The sequence below is a fragment of the Vanessa atalanta genome, chromosome 19 (genome assembly GCF_905147765.1).
Source record: "Vanessa atalanta chromosome 19, ilVanAtal1.2, whole genome shotgun sequence".
NCBI lineage: Eukaryota > Metazoa > Arthropoda > Insecta > Lepidoptera > Nymphalidae > Vanessa > Vanessa atalanta.
In genome coordinates, this window is record NC_061889.1 from 4,619,805 (window position 1) to 4,640,309 (window position 20,505).

At 31.9% G+C, this 20,505-nt stretch overlaps 1 protein-coding gene across 4 annotated transcripts in view; it reads right to left on the reverse strand.

Annotated features, from left to right (window-relative positions):
• The window catches only part of LOC125071418 (microtubule-associated protein Jupiter), a 111,273-nt gene that overhangs the window by 52,945 nt on the left and 37,823 nt on the right, over positions 1-20,505 (reverse strand). The window contains exon 1 of one of the 4 annotated variants that reach the window (XM_047681660.1): positions 3,553-3,713. The exons of the other annotated variants lie outside the window; for them this stretch is intronic. Within the exon in view, the coding sequence (XP_047537616.1) occupies positions 3,553-3,614 (62 nt within the window). The 5' untranslated portion in view covers positions 3,615-3,713. Of the gene's footprint in view, positions 1-3,552; positions 3,714-20,505 lie in introns of those variants that run through there. 4 annotated transcript variants of the gene reach the window in all.

A 20,505-nucleotide genomic window follows, 5' to 3' on the forward strand; every position in this document is an offset into this window, starting at 1 on the left:
CTCTTAACTATTTTACGTGACAGCACTCGAGAGTTGAAACATTCTTTATTTCAACTCTAGATACGTTCAATGCCAAATAATAAATCAAGATATTTAATAATATCACATATATACAAGCAATTTAGCAACTACAATGAATACATAAGACACACGCACAATTTAATCTCCTAATAAACCTATCAAATCGCAGTACTTAGCGATACACTGTCGCACACCCAGATATCTTAAAAGGATTCCGATCATAGCCGTTAAAAGACATCATTAGAATAACTACCGATTATTACGTCTTGCATATATTTATAGGCAATTTACTCGGAAATCGGCTGTTAGACTCTGGTATTATAATAAGTATCGATAAAGATTGACATCTATATTTAATGGCAGCGACACATAAAATTAAACATCACCATCCGACTACCATTACCCGGATCAACATTGTAAGACCGTCACCATGAATTGCTCCGTAATTTACACTGTCTTCTAGCTTCATGGTTTAGGGCTTTTTTATGGCATTTTCGACAGAAAATGGGATCGTTATTTTGTTCCTAGAATGTGGCAATTTAGTATGAGAAAACACGAGTTTCCAAGCTGTTCATTGACGTGGTGATATAAATAACTTTTTATACGTGACGAATAACGCAGAAGCGAATTTATGAGTCCGTAGCATTCTCGTTATTTTGAAATAATAGCAAACGCAGATGATTATAATTTTCTACTTTCTTAAACTGCTTTAATTACAAAAATATTTTCTTTTTTGTTTCTAATCTATGTCATGATATGCGAGAGAAAAGGTCTTAATTAAATATTTAGACCTCAGACGAATTTTGCAAGTGTATATCTTTCAACTGACATTACAATAATAAGGTTATACTTCTAAGGTCTGGACAAGAGATAAGATCTAAGTACATAAATCTAAAGTAAACTGCACTGAGACAATTATCGACTCTTACTTTATAAAATATTGAATTTAATATTAATTTATTGAATTGATAAATAGTTAATTAATTTAAAAAAATATAAAAATACCTCTATGAATTGTGGAGTCTAGAATTGCCCGGCTGTTCAATCGTCCTTAGCGTGAGACCTTAGATTTTCATAGCCTAATATATTAACGTATCTGCTTTTCCAATCGTGTTTATAAATGACCTAGTTGTTTATATTAAGCACCGACCTTTTTACTGAGCCATATATCTTTCCAACCAAGGACACTTTTTTAGTCTGAACGAAAAATATGAGCCGAGACGACCCAGTGGTTAGAACTCATGCATCTTAACCGATGATTGTGGGTTCAAGCCCAGGCACCACTGAATTTTCATGCTTGCATGCTTAATTTGTGTTTATAATTCATCTCGTGCTCGGCGGTGAAGGAAAACATCGTGAGAACACCTCTGTGTGTCCAATTTCAACGAAATTCTGCCGCATGTGTATCCACCAACCCGCATTGTAGCAGCGTGGTGGAATATGTGCCAAACCTTCTCAAAGGGAGAGGAGGCTTTAGCCCAACAATGGGAAATTTACAGGCTGTTAATGTAGTTGTTGTTGAAAAATAGAGTTAGCAACTCTTTTGTGGTTTAAAAAAATAAGAGAACATAGAAATTTCAACAGTATATGATTACAAAACTTAGATGTGTATACTTTTAATTGAATAAAAGTCAAAATAAAACCCTGTAAATTGCCTCAATTTTTGGCTAAAACCACCTCTCTATTTGAATCTTCTCGAGGTTTGAAAGAAAATGAAGCAAACATGAAAATTTAGCGCTTGCCTGGGTTTGAATCCGCAATCATCGGTAAGATAAACGAGTTCTAACCACTGGGTCATCTCGGTTCAATCGAATATAAATTGCTTATTAGAAAAAAAATACTTGTTAAAAAGGTTTACAACAAAAACACTAACAGATTTTCAAGAAAGGCTTTCCTACTAGTCAGTCGTATTTTTTTTTTAAATCATCATTTCATTATTGTATAAATCACAGAACTTTTAAATATGATAAATAGCAAAGTCAACATATACAATATTTTGTTTACGCTAGAATAGATAATAATTGCTATTAAATGAAAAATAATAACGATTTTTGATCTGCTATTTGCTGTAAGCGTAGTAATAATTTCGTAAATCCAAAGTTAAGGGAGGTTATGCGTCTGTCTGCTCGCCCCAAGTAATCACGTCACTTCCTATGGATATGCTAATGTGCCTCGCTGGCACGCGACTCTAGTGCCGCTTCAGATATGCGGCTTTTGCCAATGTGGAACGTGTGTACATAGACGACACAGATATTTACGATGTAGAGCAATATTTTTATCGCAACATAGACAACATTAGATCGCTTTTAATAAAAAATATAATAAGATAAATAGTTGTAAATGTATTTATACCATGTATGCAGATATGAGTATTTACTATTTGGTACTCAAGGTATATATTAGTATTCATTTCGAATAAAATAATGTTTGTTCAATTTTGTATCAATCGTTGTTTATCTGAAACACCTTTATCATTCGCCCTTTGACTAGTCTAACAATAAAATTATGACCTAAGTTATTTTCACTTCAATGTAATAATATTATTAAGCCACAATAAACCAAAATAACGTTTCGAGAGAAATTAATAAAATCTTATAAATCACTTTTTTTTAACGCAGAATAATAATTTGGATATTGATTCTATAATGTTTAAAATTTGGACATAATAGAATAAAAGACGACGACGTAATAATTGTTAAAAAAATATTTAAACAGATATTTTATAGTTTCTGTACTTCTGTCATTTATAAATTAGCAAGTATCACCGCACTTACGACGCCCTATTAAAATTTCGTAGAACCGCTAGCTTCGCTATTTTCTAAATGTCATATGGATGTTGCTTTTTACTCATTCACAAATTTCATCTCTTTATACTTTAATAAACGTAGTAACGCTTAAATACTAATTTTATGTCTTTGCAACGCAAATATTTAAAAAAAAACATTCATTTAGAAAATGCGCACGTAATTTTTAAAATATCCCTAAAATATTTGATAAAATCCAATATTGGCTAGATTTTTTTATTTGCATAAAATACATTTCAAATATTTTAAGGTGCTCGAATCTTGTACCTAAAGAACTAAAACTATTTATCACGATTTTACTTTAAATAATAATTATATATTAAATCTTAGCGCTTTATAATTTCTTCGTCTGAAACTGAAATCGCGATATGAACAACGAAGCGTGACCTCCGCATAACAATGACCTAGAGTTCAATATACTTTACAGCAAGAAAATATATCATCGACAAAAACTTTTTGTTTCATAAAATAAATTATAATTTTAACATTAAAAGTATAAAATTTAAGAAGTTAAGTATTATAATAAATAGAAATTGTAGTTGAATTGTTTTTTTAGTCATCATTTTCGTATAAGAACTAACGATACCGGAAAATTAATAAATCATAAATTTATGAAACAGCCAGTAATAACATTCGTAAGCCGCACAACCCCATCCACAAAGAGATGTCCCTCCCGTTTTGCTGAAAATTTACAGCATCCGCGCATCTGAAAATCGACCACACTCACCTATTCTTTCCATGACCAATCTTGTAGAGCTCGACGTGCTTGAACTGGGCGTATGTGGCCATTGTGAATAAGGCTTTTTTTAAATTAACCACGATTTTAACACAAGTGCGGTCACTGCGCGAATCCGGCAGAGATTTATGTACGTGCGAACGAGTCGACGAACGTCAGCTGACTGAGCGCGCGCCGTCAGTACCCTTGCTTAAGTCGATGCTGCCACCCTCCGCCCGCGCGTGAAAAGTGAACCGCGCATGCGCTTCCGCACCTCTTGTTATGCTTTTTTTCTTTTATTTTTTCTAGCTAACCAGCACCTGGCCTTTCCTGCTTGACATCTGTGTGGAATAGATGACTTATGTCAACAGATATGGATACGGGTTTGAGTAAATATCCGATGACAGAAAGTGAGCCAATTGATGTAGCTGTAAGTCAACAGAAAATATTTTTTTATGTTTATGTCATTACGTTACTCTTTAGGTCTATTTATTCTTAAAACACTAATTACTAGTTCGCGTTTACTTTTTAAGATTTCATCTGAAATCGCAGTTATTTCGTACTCTCTAAAAATATATGATTTATATATTTTTAAAGAGTACAAAAAAGAGCAAAGAGTTGTCAATCACTTTGAAGTCATAATATTTCATTACCTTTCTAGGCGTTAAACCCCCAAATCAAGCGAACTTTCAAAATTATGCACACAGATATCATTCGAAGCTAAACTTATACATTTCTATATAAAATCTATAAATATAACCGGTATAATATAATGTATATTTACTTTCATGCCTTATCGCCAACTTAAGTAATCACGCATGCTAATCCACTCGAAGCATATAATTGGCTACTGTTTAATGAACGACCACTGAAATCCGATACGGTGTTTGAGTCGTGCGTCCGCGGACATTGATTAATGCGAGGTATCTTCTAATTCCTATAATCTCTTGCGCTTGAGATTTAAGATACAATTAAATAGTAGTGCTGAACAACACTACGAGTGTAGCCTTATCGAGGAACGAGAAATTCAAGAACAATAATATTTTCACGGAAATTAAAAATCAATTATCTTTTGAATTGCAATGTAACTTTAAAATGTTAAGTAAGGGCCCATAAATGACTCACCGATGAGCAATGGATTTTTTTTTTTTGTTGAAAAGTCTTGAGTTTTTTCCAACGCTTATCCCCTATGAGATTGTGGATATACTTGAGGCAGAATTGTATCCGTTACAAGAATTTATATTTTCTTCGACGAACACGAGTAGAATAAACAAAATAGTCGATAACAGAACAGCTTGCCCAGATTGAAAGGATCTGTTGAGATACACGTAACCATCCACTGGGACATTACGACTCATTTATTTCAAAACGTATAAAATTAAACACAGGTACTTAATACGCTTAATTAAACCTTTGTACTTTTTTATCCATACTTCTAGGAAGAGTTTAGATCTTACAAAGGAAACATTTATATGAGCTAATTAAATTTTTCCTATTACACTCTAAGTAGAGATACGGTCTGTAGATAGGTATTTGAGTTCAAATCATCACGGGTCCATTAAGTACTGAACCGTAAACATCGACTAATGTCGCTGTGTAAACACAGAGAACGATTTCACATCACATAACGCGACGGGTTTTCTGCGTTCACAGTTTCATATTGTTTTTTTATTTTTTTTACATTAGCAGCCCGTAAATGTCCCACTGCTGGGAAAGAGGCCTCCTCTCCTTTTGAGGAGAAGGTTTGGAGCATATTCCACCACGCTGCTCCAATGCGGGTTGGCGGAATACACATATGGCAGAATTTCGTTGAAATTAGACACATGCAGGTTTCCTCACGATGTTTTCCTTCACCGCCGAGCACGAGATGAATTATAAACACAAATTAAGCACATAAAAATTCAGTGGTGCCTGCCTGGGTTTGAACCCGAAATCATCGGTTAAGATGCACGCGTTCTAACCACTGGGCCATCTCGACTCGTCTCACAGTTTCATATTGTTATGGTAATCAAATATTATTATTTGCTTATGGTTTCGTATTGTTGTTTAAAATGACTATTTGTACGCACGATTGGCTTTACATAAATAAATAGCGTTGCTGAGAAGGCTTATGATACAGGCATATTAATCATCATTATGATAAAAAAGATACAGCCTGTAAATATTTCACTACTCGGAAAAGGCATTCTCTCATCCCGAGGAGGAGGCTTGAAGTTCATTCAACAATTATAACGCGAGTTAATTCGGGAATCGTATTATTCCTTTGGTGAGAATTTTTTTTTCAATAAAAACTAATATCCAAATATTCTTCAAATTTAAATGTACCAACAATTTGAAATGTTAATTCTACGGAGAAGAACCGGCAAGAATTTCCGAAGTTACTCTTTTTCACTAAATAAATTACATAGGTATGTTAATTGTATACAATTAAATTAACCAGCCAGAATGAAAATCAACGAGTAAAACCATGTAATGAGTAATATGCTTTAATTATAAATGTTTTTTGAACATAAGATTTTATTTTTTTAATTGGTAAGGCTATTCTTGTGCTTTACTTTATTAGTTAAACGACCTGCCCTAATACTTATAAGTCTCGATAAAACTAAACTGGGGCTCACGCTAACAGTCCCATAACAATATGAATTATATTTTGAAAGGTTATTATTTAACAAAACGTTATAAAATCCAAAGGACCCACAACAAAGCACTTGACGCGGTACATTAATAACGCATTGGTGACGTGACACGAAATACATTAATTTCGCAACAATTGTAAATCAATCAATCTCCCATATGTTTCCGATCACGGCTCCGTATAACCGCCATCCATCTTCAACGCGGCACACGTCAAACAATCGAGGGTTTCCCTGTTTCAACACTTGCCCATTACAACATATACAATTTGTACAACTATTTCACACAGCACAAGCTCAGTTACAAGCGGTTTTGAACCTAACATCATACACTCAAATAGCTAAATTGAATCAAAATTGTCTGATAATTGCGAGTGCTCGTTTCGGAGCAAGGGCCAGTGCACGCACTTGATTGCGTTTACAAATATCTGGAAATGCACCGACATCAGCTTTCACGGAAATGATTGTTTACACCTCGCTTCCTGCCAGAAGATATAGATCATTACAGAACATTGAATCGTAGACAGAACAATGTTACCTATTAAGTACCCTAATCATCAACAAAATAGTTTTTTTATAGTTTTATTGTTTCCAGTACTCTATAGTTGAAAGAGATTCGCGGTATCAAATAACATCACGTAAATAAGGCGATTAGGCCGCCTCATTGTTGTCTTTTATAATAAGTATGGATGTACCGTACAAACCAAGTAAAATATAAAATCTCGAATAATAAACATTATTTTTCCAGCTCTTTATTTTAATTATATCTACACTACTTTAAAACAAATAACAAAATAAAACGAATCGTCAAAAAGCTTGAAACTTTTAATAAGTAAATACAAAAGTATTCTAAACAAGATGTCAACCGCAGCTTCTCTCGCGTTTCATAGGTTAGTCTCTAGGAGTTAGGCATAAAAAGTAACCTCCTTCTTTGGAGTTCACGCTTGTTTCATTCCAAATTTCATCAATTCCGTTTAGTTGTTTGGCGGTGAAAGAGCAACAAACAGACAGAGTTACTTTCCCGTTTATAATACTATTATAGACGTTTTCTACATTGCATTGATGTATTTATTTTAATATTATTTAAACGTAACATAAATAGTTTTTGAGATATTGTAACACTGGTTTTTATAGACTAAGCTAGAAAGAAATCTATATGATCTCATTTCATTAGCAAAAATGCGTGTTTGCTTACGGCCTGATTTTGCATGTTTCAGCTGACTTCACATTTTGCTGTTTAGCGCAGTGCAGCGCATGCATGGAAACAGCTATCTTAAATAATATTTATTTTTCTTAATGTTCAATTCAAATTTATTCAGGTTTTAAATCGCCTTTTGATTAAGTAGGTCTCGACAAACCGCTTGGAAAGCGGAAATGTAAATATGGTTTGATTTCATCTTTAGTGTTTTTTAAGAAACTAAATATATGTGCGGTAAATAGTAATCTGTACTTATAATCTATATGTACTCATAAATGATAAGATTTTTTTGTGATGCCGAACTGAAAAAAACTACTAAACCTAACCTTACTAAGATACTTGAGAAGATTTTAGTATATATAATAATAACCCACTTTAAATTTAGACATTTTACATGACGAGTGAATTTCATGTTGTTGCATAAAAACTATATGTCAATATTGGCAAAAAATATTTATAATCACTGTTTGATACAAAAATATTAATTAATTTAAATTTTAGGAAATAAAGAGGGTTATCTGTGTCTTTATATTTTGAACATTGATGAAATATTGAAGCTGAAGATGTTCAAAGTAATGAATATATATATAAGAAAAATATATGGTATAACGACTTTGTTTACATTCAGTCACCCAACCGCTTTCATAATAAACCGAAATAATCTTTATAGTACACTAATCGAAACCTAAGGCTATGTGATGAGCTAACGAGTTATAGGACATACTCGTATTATTATTTTTTTATAAATTCTCAATAACACATAAATTGTTCACTTAACAAAATATTCATATACTTTCAATTATAATTCCATGAACTGAACAAATGTAATATCTATACTTAAATTAAACAATTCTACAATCTCAACAAAAAGGAAACCATACTGTACGTTAAACGTTTTCTAAACACACCTATTATTAAAACAATATTATTAAAACTAAATGTTTCCTATTTACCGATGGCAGTACTTTGAACATGCCCATTCAGATTCGAGCTGGGATCCCCAACTTACCAATTATCCCATTACCATTACCACTACTTGCATAGCTGTGTTCCGGTTTGAAAGGTTAGTGAGCCAGTGTAATTACAGGTATAAGGGAATAACACCTTAGACCCTGTGGTTACCGTCGCATTGACAACTTAAGAAATGGTTTTCTATATTGTACATTACCATTGTTTATAAGCAGGACAGTGTTAATCCAAAATGCAGCGGTGCAATAACCCTGGGCGCCAGGCCTTGGAAGGCGTTTTGCGGATAATTGTCAAGTCTGAGGACATCTAGTAAAGCGCCCCAGAAGGTCTTTTAAAAATCTTCCTTTGGTGAAGAGGATATCATCACTACTTGCACCTTGGCGCTTCTTGTGTTTCAGACGGGGGCTATCTACAAGGAATGGTCACCACCTCAATTCACTTCATTTTAATTACTGTAGTAGTACTAAATATACTAGTTTCCGTTTCAGAATACAAAGAACTCATCGTACTTGTACGTATCGTACATAACATTACTGAATATATGATTTATAAAAAAAAATCAGTTGTTTGCCTTTTTAAGATAAATTAAAAAAAATATATTATAAGTATTCACTGATATGATTCCCGTCTGTTCTGAAGACTACTCGAAGAGAGATAGCTTATAAGCAAATTGATTTCGAAGAGCATTTCAAACTAAATCCTTCACCGTTATACTCGGAGTATTTTCGTGCAGACGATAATCTATTTCATGCTCGCGGTCTCTTATCTTCAAGTTGAATTAATAAGTAGGAACATTTGAATTAGAATTGCAATGCAAACAATACTGCTGGTCGTTTCTACGAATCGACTGACCGAGTCGAAACTTTTTTTAATATTTATATACATACATGTAGCGAGCAATAGTGTTTACCGCAAATATTGATTATTTTTGTACGAATCGCATCTATGACAAATTGCAACCTTTATTAATTTCAATATATTTTTACGTCTATGTTTATCGTTACATCTTGGTAAGTACAAAAACTATCGCACTTTTTAGTATTTGCAATATTATGATATAATAAACGTGTTTAGCTTTTTGATAACAATGCTTTATACTTTGGATTAATTAGAAAAAAAAAAAACAGCGAAACAAGATTATTAATTATGATCATGTTTGATAATAAATTTCTAAAAATAAACTATCATCAGCAAAATAATTTTTAATTTATAGTAAAAAAAAAATTAGTAGCCTTATCATTATACTAACAGATACATAATTTGTTTCGTTGTGCCTATTAGTGTTAGCACCTAAGATAATCATTAAAACTCGTTTAGTTTATTAGTACTTCAGCTAATTAGCAACTTACCAAGGGAAAGTTTACCTATGTTACATCCCAGTATGAAATCTTAAGCTCTATCTTGCACTCAAAATGAATATTAATACGGTAAAGCTATTCCTACTGACAAAGGTCAGGTGAGATTAATTTTATACTTGAGGTCGGATAGTACAACACAAACGATATGATTTTGAAATAAGAACACAACATAATAATACCAAAATATTTCATTTGGTCGCGATGACGGCTAAATCTAAAGGTTACAAGATTATATTGATGATAAACAAGCGTGGAGTTAATGCTTGTTGACTTCCAGGCAAGCGACATAACATACATATATAATTGTATTTAACTAAAATGACTGTATTTTTATATGTTAAAGAGTAACAACAGAGTTTTTTTCCGGTTCTTCTCGGTAGAATCTACATTCCGAACCGGTGTTAGCTTTACTTTAAATTGTTTGTTAAATGACGATTCAAAAGTGCTTGTAATAAAGCCTACTTGAATAAAGTAAATTTTGATTTGATTTAAAATTTTAGTGCAATGTTTGAATGAAACTAATGGAATGTAATGTAAAATTATATCGTAGATGACACACCTGTTCGCTTTAATATTTTTACTAAGTGTATAAAATGGCGATTCTTATAAAAACAACTAAACTAATAAAAAATATATCAAACAACATAACGTGTACTTTATTTTATGATTACGAAAAATCATAAAAATATGCAATAAATTGAGAAATCGTTTTTTTTTTCTTCTAAAATATATTCCCATAAACGTTGTAACGATTATTATATTACATAGATTATCACGTAAGAAATCACGTTATCTTAAATGCGTGCGCACGCAACTCGATTGCGATCGAAAATTCCTACGACAAGTATCTATTACACGACTTGGTGTACCATTATGTGCACTTAGTGACTGAAAAGGCTTATCAGTTCATAAGGTAACAGATTATTGAAGGACCGTTAAAAAGATAACTAGCTAGCTACAAGCCAAATGGTTTCTATAAATATTTAGTCTATCTATATATTCACGAAACATCTCGAACGACATATTATTTAGTAGAAGCGTAGCATTTAGTTTTTTAAAGTTAGGCAAACTTTACGTTATATGGTCAACACCGCCCCTAGGCATTGGCACCGTATACATTCCTTATATTGCCAATGCGCCACTAACTTTGGGGACTAGAATATTATGGCTCATATGCCTGTAGTTACACCGCCTCGCGCGCCCTTTAAATCGGAAAACAACAGCACCAGCTAAGTATAGCTGTTTGGTGGTTGGTAAAAGTGATGAGTGGCTGATACCTATCCAGACGATCTTGCACAAAGTCCCAAGTAAATATATAATAAAGCTCATTGTTCTAGATATGAACGCCAATATATTTGACTAATAAAATTAAAATAAATATTGTGTATTAGAGATAAACTCTTGAAGGGTTTTGAACCGCTCTATACTGCTATTACATATAGCAGTATAGAGCGGTTCGTAAGTACTGACTGAGTTTAGGCAGTAAATATTTATTAAAGTATATTGTTAAGGTTGTAATGACGTATTTATCACGCTGAAACAGTCTATCATTATTATATAATGATATACTGTTTCAGCGTGAGTTGTGAATAAACAAAAAAATATATAAAGTAGCATTTGAAAGCTTGACGTGTGTTTTTCAACCAAAAGAAATTTCATTTATTTATATATAAATTAACATCATATTTTCTCACATTAATACGCATAATTTTTATTCGATTCTTATGTGGATAACTGTTCTCGTAACTATCACAATATATTAGACTGATATATATGATGTCATACTAACATCACTCTGTAGACATCCCTTTGGCGTTCACAGTTCATATATTACTCTAACCGTTAGGGCTGACAATGTTTGTTTAAAAGTGTTCTGATATTACAAAAAAAAATATGTAAATGAACGACACTACAGTATGATTAAATAATATATCTTTTTATTCATTAAAATAATACTTTTTAGAAAAAGGCCTGGCTCGGGTGCCGTCACAAGATTTATTGAACACGAATTGTAAATAACAGCATTATAAATCTGTTTATTTGAAAAGAGCAACTATGCAAGTTTCTTGCCGTTTGTTCTCGCTATAGACTGCTTTCCGAAACGGTGGTAGTGTTTACATATTGACGATTCAAAAACGCTTCATTATGAAGTTTACTTGAATTAAATAGATTTGATTTGATTAATTTCGTAGATGGTAAAAAGAAGCGCTATTTACTCTATGAGAATTTGAGACCAATCAATCTTACGGACCAGTCCAATTAGTTGATGTTGTATTTTAGTTTACAATGACTGCGCAAATATATGTACTCTATATTATATCTTTCTCATAGTTGGATTAGACGCCAAGCCTCAATAGCTTGACACTGTACCATATATGACCTCAAGTGCTGTCTAAAATACTTGACTGTAATACAACCAACTGCTAAACTATTTTTTTAACCCAGGAATTGGAGATGCTCCTGCTACCAATGCTAGATCAAAAATGTAGTTACCGCTATTAAAGTTTAACACATTTCTTATACATGTATGTATTATTGTACTACTTCTTCTAAGTTCATATTATTTATTCTACAATAAGATTTTAATATTTTAATATTACTAATATATCTTCATAGTAAAAATGACAAATTATATTTAAAAAATATTATAATTTTAAAGAGATTTCTAAACTATTCAATCATCACAAGTTCACGGTATTCAGAAACCGTAAAACCGCAGAATGTGGCAACCCTCGCCATTGAACGGTCCGCCTTGAAAGGAGTTCCATTTTTAAACACGAAAGAAACAATGGCCATATTTGAATAGGGTCCGTTCCGTGGATTCAATCAACAATGCTTTGTACAATGAACACAGAGGGATTATCTACATACAAAACATTTTAAACCGTATCGTTTTACATTTAAAGTAGTAATTGATAAAGCCGTGAGAGGATTTGTTAAGTACTTACAGACACTTCCTTTCCGTCGTCATAATGTAGAGACAGTTTAATAGTTGAAGGTAAATTAAAACGAGTCAGGGAAAGCTATTCAAATGTCCTCGCATCTCTTTGATGCCTAATGTTCTTTTAAGTATTAAAAAACAATAGAATGAGCGACTGTCTTTTAAATCTCATCAGTTAAATTCATCGCCTCTTCATTGTTCTCTTTAACACCGTATGACGTTGACCTTGGTCATATAACGATACGACAAATTAAAAAACTTTTATTAATATTTGAATAGACAGAAAAATATTTCAAATTTTAGAAATAAATATATATTTTTTAACAATTATATTAAATTCGAGGCATACATATAAAAATGATGCTCATAGTTACCATTTATAAACAAGAACTTGTCTGAGACAATTCTATAGAAATTACAATTTAAGCGGCCATTTGCACGAATGTTCTCTTAAAGACATTGGTATTACAAGTGTTCCTAATTGAAATATATTTGTACGAGAATTCCTGCTATCCCATTATTTATAGGAAAACATTGAACACCATACAACTTACAAGTGCAATTGCAACGCATTTAAGACTACTAATGGAATGCTCTTTACGTAGATCTAGTAGGAAATTGCTTAGTGTAAAGAACCCGACAACATTCCATTCCTTGAAATAAAACCTGGGCTTTTTAAATATTTACCAGCATAAAAGTCTATCAACAAACTACAGCAAACTTTACCTATGAGTTATTAAATATAAGAAATATTTTCATTCGGAAATCATACCAAACTACTACTCGAATAAACATAATAACTTTTTTTATTTTATTATTATTAATAGTTAGGTGGATAGACAAATAGACCACCTGATGGCAAGTGGTCACCACCATATTCGTTCCTTACATCACACCAATGCGCCACAAACCTTGGAAGCTAAGATGTTAAGTCTCTTGTGCCTGTATTTACACTGGCTCAACACAACACAAAAATACTAAGTATTGCAGTTTGGCGGTAGAATATCTAATAAGTGAGTGGTACCTACCCAGACGGGCTTCCTCAAAGCCCTAACCAGGTAAAAACTAAACTTGGGGATGAATAATATATTATTTTATCGTTCCATGATTTTAGTAATCTATTCGTAGAAGTCGATACATGTTTTAACGTTGAATGTTTATCATTTAGTAAACTTTTCCTGTAGAACAATTCCGTGACTAAGCGAAATCTTAATAACCACAGTACCCCTTCAATTGTCTCTATTTCTGCGCAACCCTGACATAAAAATATACCAAATCTGAAAGGACACCATTTCTTATATATTTAATTATATAATATTTGAATTACATAAGTATGTAATGTACATATTTAAAATATTACTGTATGTGACTGAAACTGTGATTCAGTTTTAATCGTATTCATTTTAATTACAGGATATAAAATATCATACAATACTAAGCCTTATATTAAGCTGAAAAAAAAACAATTTATCAATTTTTATGGCGATTTAAAATTTATTGTACAGAAATTGAGATTTACCATATATTATTAAGTCCAACAGAATTAGTGCATAGTACAAAAAACACTCTACGAAAAATACATACACTATGTACCAAACTTCACAGTGATTGGTCAAACGGTGTCGAAGTCTGCTTAGCTCAAACCAACACAATTTTTTACATTGATATAATAATCTATTTTAATTAACTGTTCTTGCTATCCACAATGGCGCTAATAAGTTTTCGTTAAAAGCAAAGACGGCACAAATTCACACAAACTAAACTATGTACAAATTACGCCAAGAGTAATCAACCTGGAGTATACGCCGCTCATTTTCTTGTATAGGATGCAGGCCATTGATCACATATAATATCTAAGATTAGGTGCGAGTAATTGCGTCTTGCGTGCGTTAAGCTCGATTACAGTATTACAAATTGTTATCCGACGATTAATTTCCACTCCACTATGATTCTTCTACACCTGCCGTTAATTGAAATCGTTAAATTAAACTAACAACAAGCCCACAGATTATATGTACAATCACAAAGAAATATTACGCTGAAAGAAATCAAAATATTAGGAATTTAGAACTTGAGTTCAACAAATCATCAGTTATTTTATCGTCAAACGGCAATACACTAAAAGTACCTTTTAGTATTGCTTTATTGCGGTCTTAATGATCAGTGAGCTGTAATTACTGCCTGTAATTAAACCTGAATGACAGACACAAAGGACATAGCATCTAAGATTCCGTCATTTATGGCTCATTAACGGTGTAAGAAGTAGTTTATATTTTTCACTTCGGTCGAGTCGAACGTTACTATTTTTTTTTATTAAATCGACCAGCATACATCCTTTATGTTTGATATTTTCTGAAGTAATCAAAAAAGTTTGAATTATGACTATAACCTGCCGCAAAAGGGTGTTTTTTGAATGACGTAATTTATTCACCGTAATGAATTCAGAACGAACAAAAGTATTACACATTTCGTAATTTCACGTTGAATGCAAATTATCCTCATATAGAATATCTTTTTCCTATTCGCATTATACAATTGTATAGCAATTGCTATACAATTGAATAAATCTTTGTTCCGGCAATAAACGCAGGCTGCGTTAACGTATTGGCTGTTATCGGAACATTTCAACAGCAAATTGTCTGGTCTAAAGAGCGTGTTGCTGAGATCGCAGCCCGATAGCGAACATTGAGCGAGCACACTCCGTAAATGCACTTAGTGAATGTTTAAATACTAATGATCCTTTACGATCAACTTATATCGTCCCAGACGGTAATGTTACAAAAAAAATATATGTTTCGGTTTTCTTGCTCGAGCCAAAAAGCAGGCCTGTCTTCACCCTATAGTTTTCCTTGTATTTGATGATACTACAGTAGATTTTTATAAAAAAAACATAATAACTTAAACAAATACTATAATTTATGTAGAAGTTTCGTAACTTTTCACTATTTTAAAATCGTCAAAAGTTGACAAGCCCATTAAACTTTCATTTTATGCTAGTATTACTCGCGATCGGTTCGTATGGAATATAATTTTGTCACCATTTATTTGAATATGGAATTATCCTTTTTTTAAATAACCTACCATTGCATCCTAACTAATTTCCGAATAAATAATATTAGAATAAATACATTTTGTATGACAAAGGTTTTTTTGATACTCTTCCTCTAAGAACTAACTTTTCTTCATGTTATATGCCATTAATTTAAAAAATAAAAAACATTTCAACGGCTCAAAGTGAAACAAATCTTTAATCTATGCCAAAGCTCCGTACGGAGTTTGTTTGCGTAACAATCAAGTGCAACTCATAATCACACAGCAACGTGTAGTTGTTATCTTACCATCGCTTTGTAAGCCTAATCTGGCATGAACGACCACTTTTATCGAACATGTCGAAAACAAATATTTTCCCCTCCAGTCACATTACACATTCAGTAAAATTAATGTATAAATAAATTGTTTATAAATGTATTTTTTCAAACCGATAACAATATCGGCTAAATGATGATATCCTACTCGCTCTATTTCTATATGTCCATTCCAGATCAGATCAACTTAATACAAAACATCATACTGACAAAACACTTCTATATCGGTAATTTCTAGTATCATCACTTTAGTTTTTTGGATAATGCATCTGCTGCCAGCTGTATTAATGATTTTCATACGCAGATTTGTTCTAGGCTTGTAGTTAATCCATTAGCATTTCACGCGATAATTGTTAGCAGTAATATTCCTCCTGTTGTATATAATTGTGTACCGATAAAAGGATGAATTGTAATTTCATTATAGAGACGAATACCTTGCCCCGGGAAGAATTTATAGCCTTCTCAGAGTCAGATAATATACATGTGTTCTATCACGATACTAGGCCATCAGTTAGAATTGTACGACTTTATAAAATAAAATAAGTAGTTATACATGTTAATATGTAATAATTGTGATCAATATTTTATTCACAAATTAAACTCAAATTATATTCACAACCCGGTAACAATTTGTATACGTTTATTAGATTTACGTGGAAAATCATTTTACAATGTTAATCATTGTTAACATCTTTAATCGTAAATATCTCGAATAGACAGATCTATATTTCAGCGGACGTATCACGAATAAACCACTGAAACATTATCTCATATCAGGTTCGCTGATATTCTATAATAATCAATTCAACCCTGAACCGTACAATTTCAAAACTGTAACAGTTTCGTTAGAAGCAATTAAACGAAATTATCTTATCCTGTTCAACATAAACTGTATTATCCCAGGGATATAATATGCGGACAGTAAAAGCGTGTTTAGAGAAAGTCAAATACTGACTATAACGCATTTTAAAAGCCGCAATTGTACTTGGTTGGGTAATAAACTCACAAAAACTATTATAATATAAACTCAGTAAATTGTAAACATTTTATTTTTAAACTGATTGCTAGTAACACAATACGATTACTTACAATAAATATAAACCCGTTTATAGTGCACGAATGCTATATAAACCGAGTAAATAAGCGAGCAGTGCGTACTTTAATATCTGTTTAAATATCAAATTTGTTATACCGTCGTCGAACTAGTAATATTAGAAAATTACTGTCGATAAGAGGCCCAACAAATTTACAACAATAATCGTGCTAAATAAGCTACCGCATTAATTGCAGGAAAATGTTCGGGTAGTACACTTATCAAGAAAAGTTTTATGACTAAAAATAATAATAATAGGTAATGATAAAATGTATCATAACTATAGCATGTCTAGATTCAATACTTTGAAAATATTGTTATTGAGAGAATAAAATATTTTAATAAAATAAATTATAAATAATTTTTATATTCTGTACCTACAAGTATTAAAACACGCACACAAATAATATTGTCGAATATTTAAAAGATTGCTTCAAAAGTATTTGCATAAAATAAATCTTGTGGTACGAGTACCTACATGTTGTTTCCGCAGTGTTGACGCCGGTTTTCTACGAAGATTTACGGTAATCAGACAAATATAGTGTTTGCATCAACGATATATTAGTGGATAGGCTGTGCAGTTGGCTGTAAGAGACAACATCAACAGCAGCCGACTGAGATAACGGATACAGGCACAACGAATGGTCGCTGCACACGCGACACACTCATATCTAGATTTAAGCGCATATTGAGTTTGCACCGTTAATAATTTTGTGCGCGATGGTACGTCCAGATGTAAACAGAACAATATAACAAGTATCTGTTAGATATTAGAATTTCTCTATCGACCTTCTTTACTGTGAGAATTGTAATTGTAATTATTTATAACATTCTGACGGTACCAGCCTTGTAAAATATAATATTCTGCATTTGTTTATACTCCAGATGATCTAGCAATGAGTTATATGCTGTATCGATTTTATTGTATTGTTTATATTTAAACATTTTTATTTCAGCCTTTCGCCCAAAAATAGAACTTTCTTACCCTGTTATGGTAGCGCAACCGGTTTTCGTATTTACTTACTTTTATTAAGATATTAATTAAACAACTAAACAGGTTTAGTAAGAGTTACTTATTAAAAATATATAGCCGATTGCATCAGCAAACAGTAACTATATACACTTTAATAATATACTATATGTTATAATGATTCATAATTACATTGCAATTACGATAGCAGTACATTTAAAAATAACGGTATCCGTTACTTTACCGAATAAGTTATGAAAAAATATCTTACAACTATAATAAATTAGGTTCAGATAAATGCAAGTGTTGCACACTGGTACAAGAATCGATGCACTTAAGTTGTTATTTATAATCTGTTGTCAATTCAGGCGCCATAACGGAAACGAGATTGACAGACATTCGATACAGTTATCGTTATTCTTACGTCGTCGTTTCTTCAACGATCATAAAACTACCACTGTTTACAAGCAAATTTACTGTAAAAGTTGTTTTAATTTGTGAACTATTTTATATTAAATAGTATGATTTAAGAAAGTAATTGTCGAGCACTTTTCCTTTCGTTAATAAGCCAGATTCAACAAGCACCTCCAAATTAGGCGTAGACCATACATTCGGCTTATTTTTCATTAACATGGCGCTAATTTGTGAATTTTTTCCTTTTACTTTTATATTATAATGGTAAAAATATTCTCGTATACATTTTTTTTACTCAAAAAATATGAACAATACAATTATTCAAATACAACGTCTAATTAAAGTTATTCTAATTTAATGAGAATTCGTTTTAAGGCTTTAAATAAAAACAGAAACATTTTAACAATATTATAATGACGTTACAATTATATATAAATATAATTATTGTCATAGTTATTTAAACTAACTCTTTTACTATATTTTTTAAATGACACCTATGCCATTTGTTAATCGAGTTGCACCAATAATTTGTACCCATAAATAGGTAAGAGGATATATTGGACACCAAAACATCGTCTAGTGTCGTCATTTTCGCAAGATCAAGTAATTGATAGTAAAATTACGATTTTTCAATGTAATGTCACCTGTCGCATGAAGTAATCACTAAGATAGCTAACCTACTTAAGACTTGATTAAAAAGATAATGAGGGTATATATCCTCTAATACATTAATCGATATAAATAAAAATGAATATTTGTGTCTTTTCTCTGTGCGTTCCTAAACCATTTATTCCGTTTATGATTAATAAAATGAGTATTTTATTTGTATGTATGTCTTCTCATGTGCAACTGTGCGGAAGCAGAGACGGGACGGATAGCTAGTATATAAATAGCTAAAATACATATTTGTAATGAATTATTCATAAACCAAAAAGTTTTCACTTAAACTAATTCACACAAAGTAAAAAAATAATAGACTATACAAATTATTTAATAATGGAATAAAACTAAAAATAAAAATCAACCAAAAAATTTCCTTAATTAATTAAGTTAATTTAATTTATATATCTTATATCACAAGCAGGGACATAGTTACTATACAGTTTATATTTACTTTACTTAAAGCAATTAAGATTTAAGATGAATACTTTTTGACTTAGCCAAAAATTAGCTCCGCTTTCTACAGGCAGTGCAGTGCTTACGGCTCAGTTCACAGTCTATTTAACCACTTGGAGCTCATCTAAAAGAAAGTTACGTGCCACGTTAAACAGAGGGACTTGCCGAAATTACGGTTTAATAACGTTTTAGTCTAATTACACCGATTTATCACAAAATGACATCAATGACTCATAATGATATGCTTATAACAATGACAACGATTCCAAAAGGAAAGTGAAATTTTCGTACATTAAAAATACATTTTATAGATACAAATGAAATCTTACGATCGAGAATAATATTTTTATAAGTAATTATCCCACTCTTGGGAAAAGCTTACTGTCTTGAGAAGATTTAGAGACCATTCCAACACGCTTCTCCAATCACTGTCCGATACATATATGACAAAAATTCTTGTAACCATGCCTATATTGTTTCTTAATACTTTTGACCTTAACAACGATACACGTTATGAATTATAAACAGTAATTAATCACAAGAAATCAAGCACATCTTTGTTTAAGATACTATTGCGGACGTATAATTATTCTTAATTATACGTCCGTTTTAAATAAATAAATAAAAAATCGGTTATTGAAGAAAATTGTAAGTAAAATATAATATAAATCAAGTCCCCAAATTACCTTGTTTTTTGGTATTCTTGGAAGTGCAGTCGTTGGAATGAATGACTGACGTTCTAACGGTCCGTAAAATGTTCCAAAATTACAGTTAATGACGGATGAGGTACAAAAAAATCAAATTGGCCGCAATGACGCCCGTAATGACTATTGACGTGCTCTATTGTGATGGATTAAACGACATGCCATAAACCCATGATATAAAAGACACTTTCCATAAACGGTAAA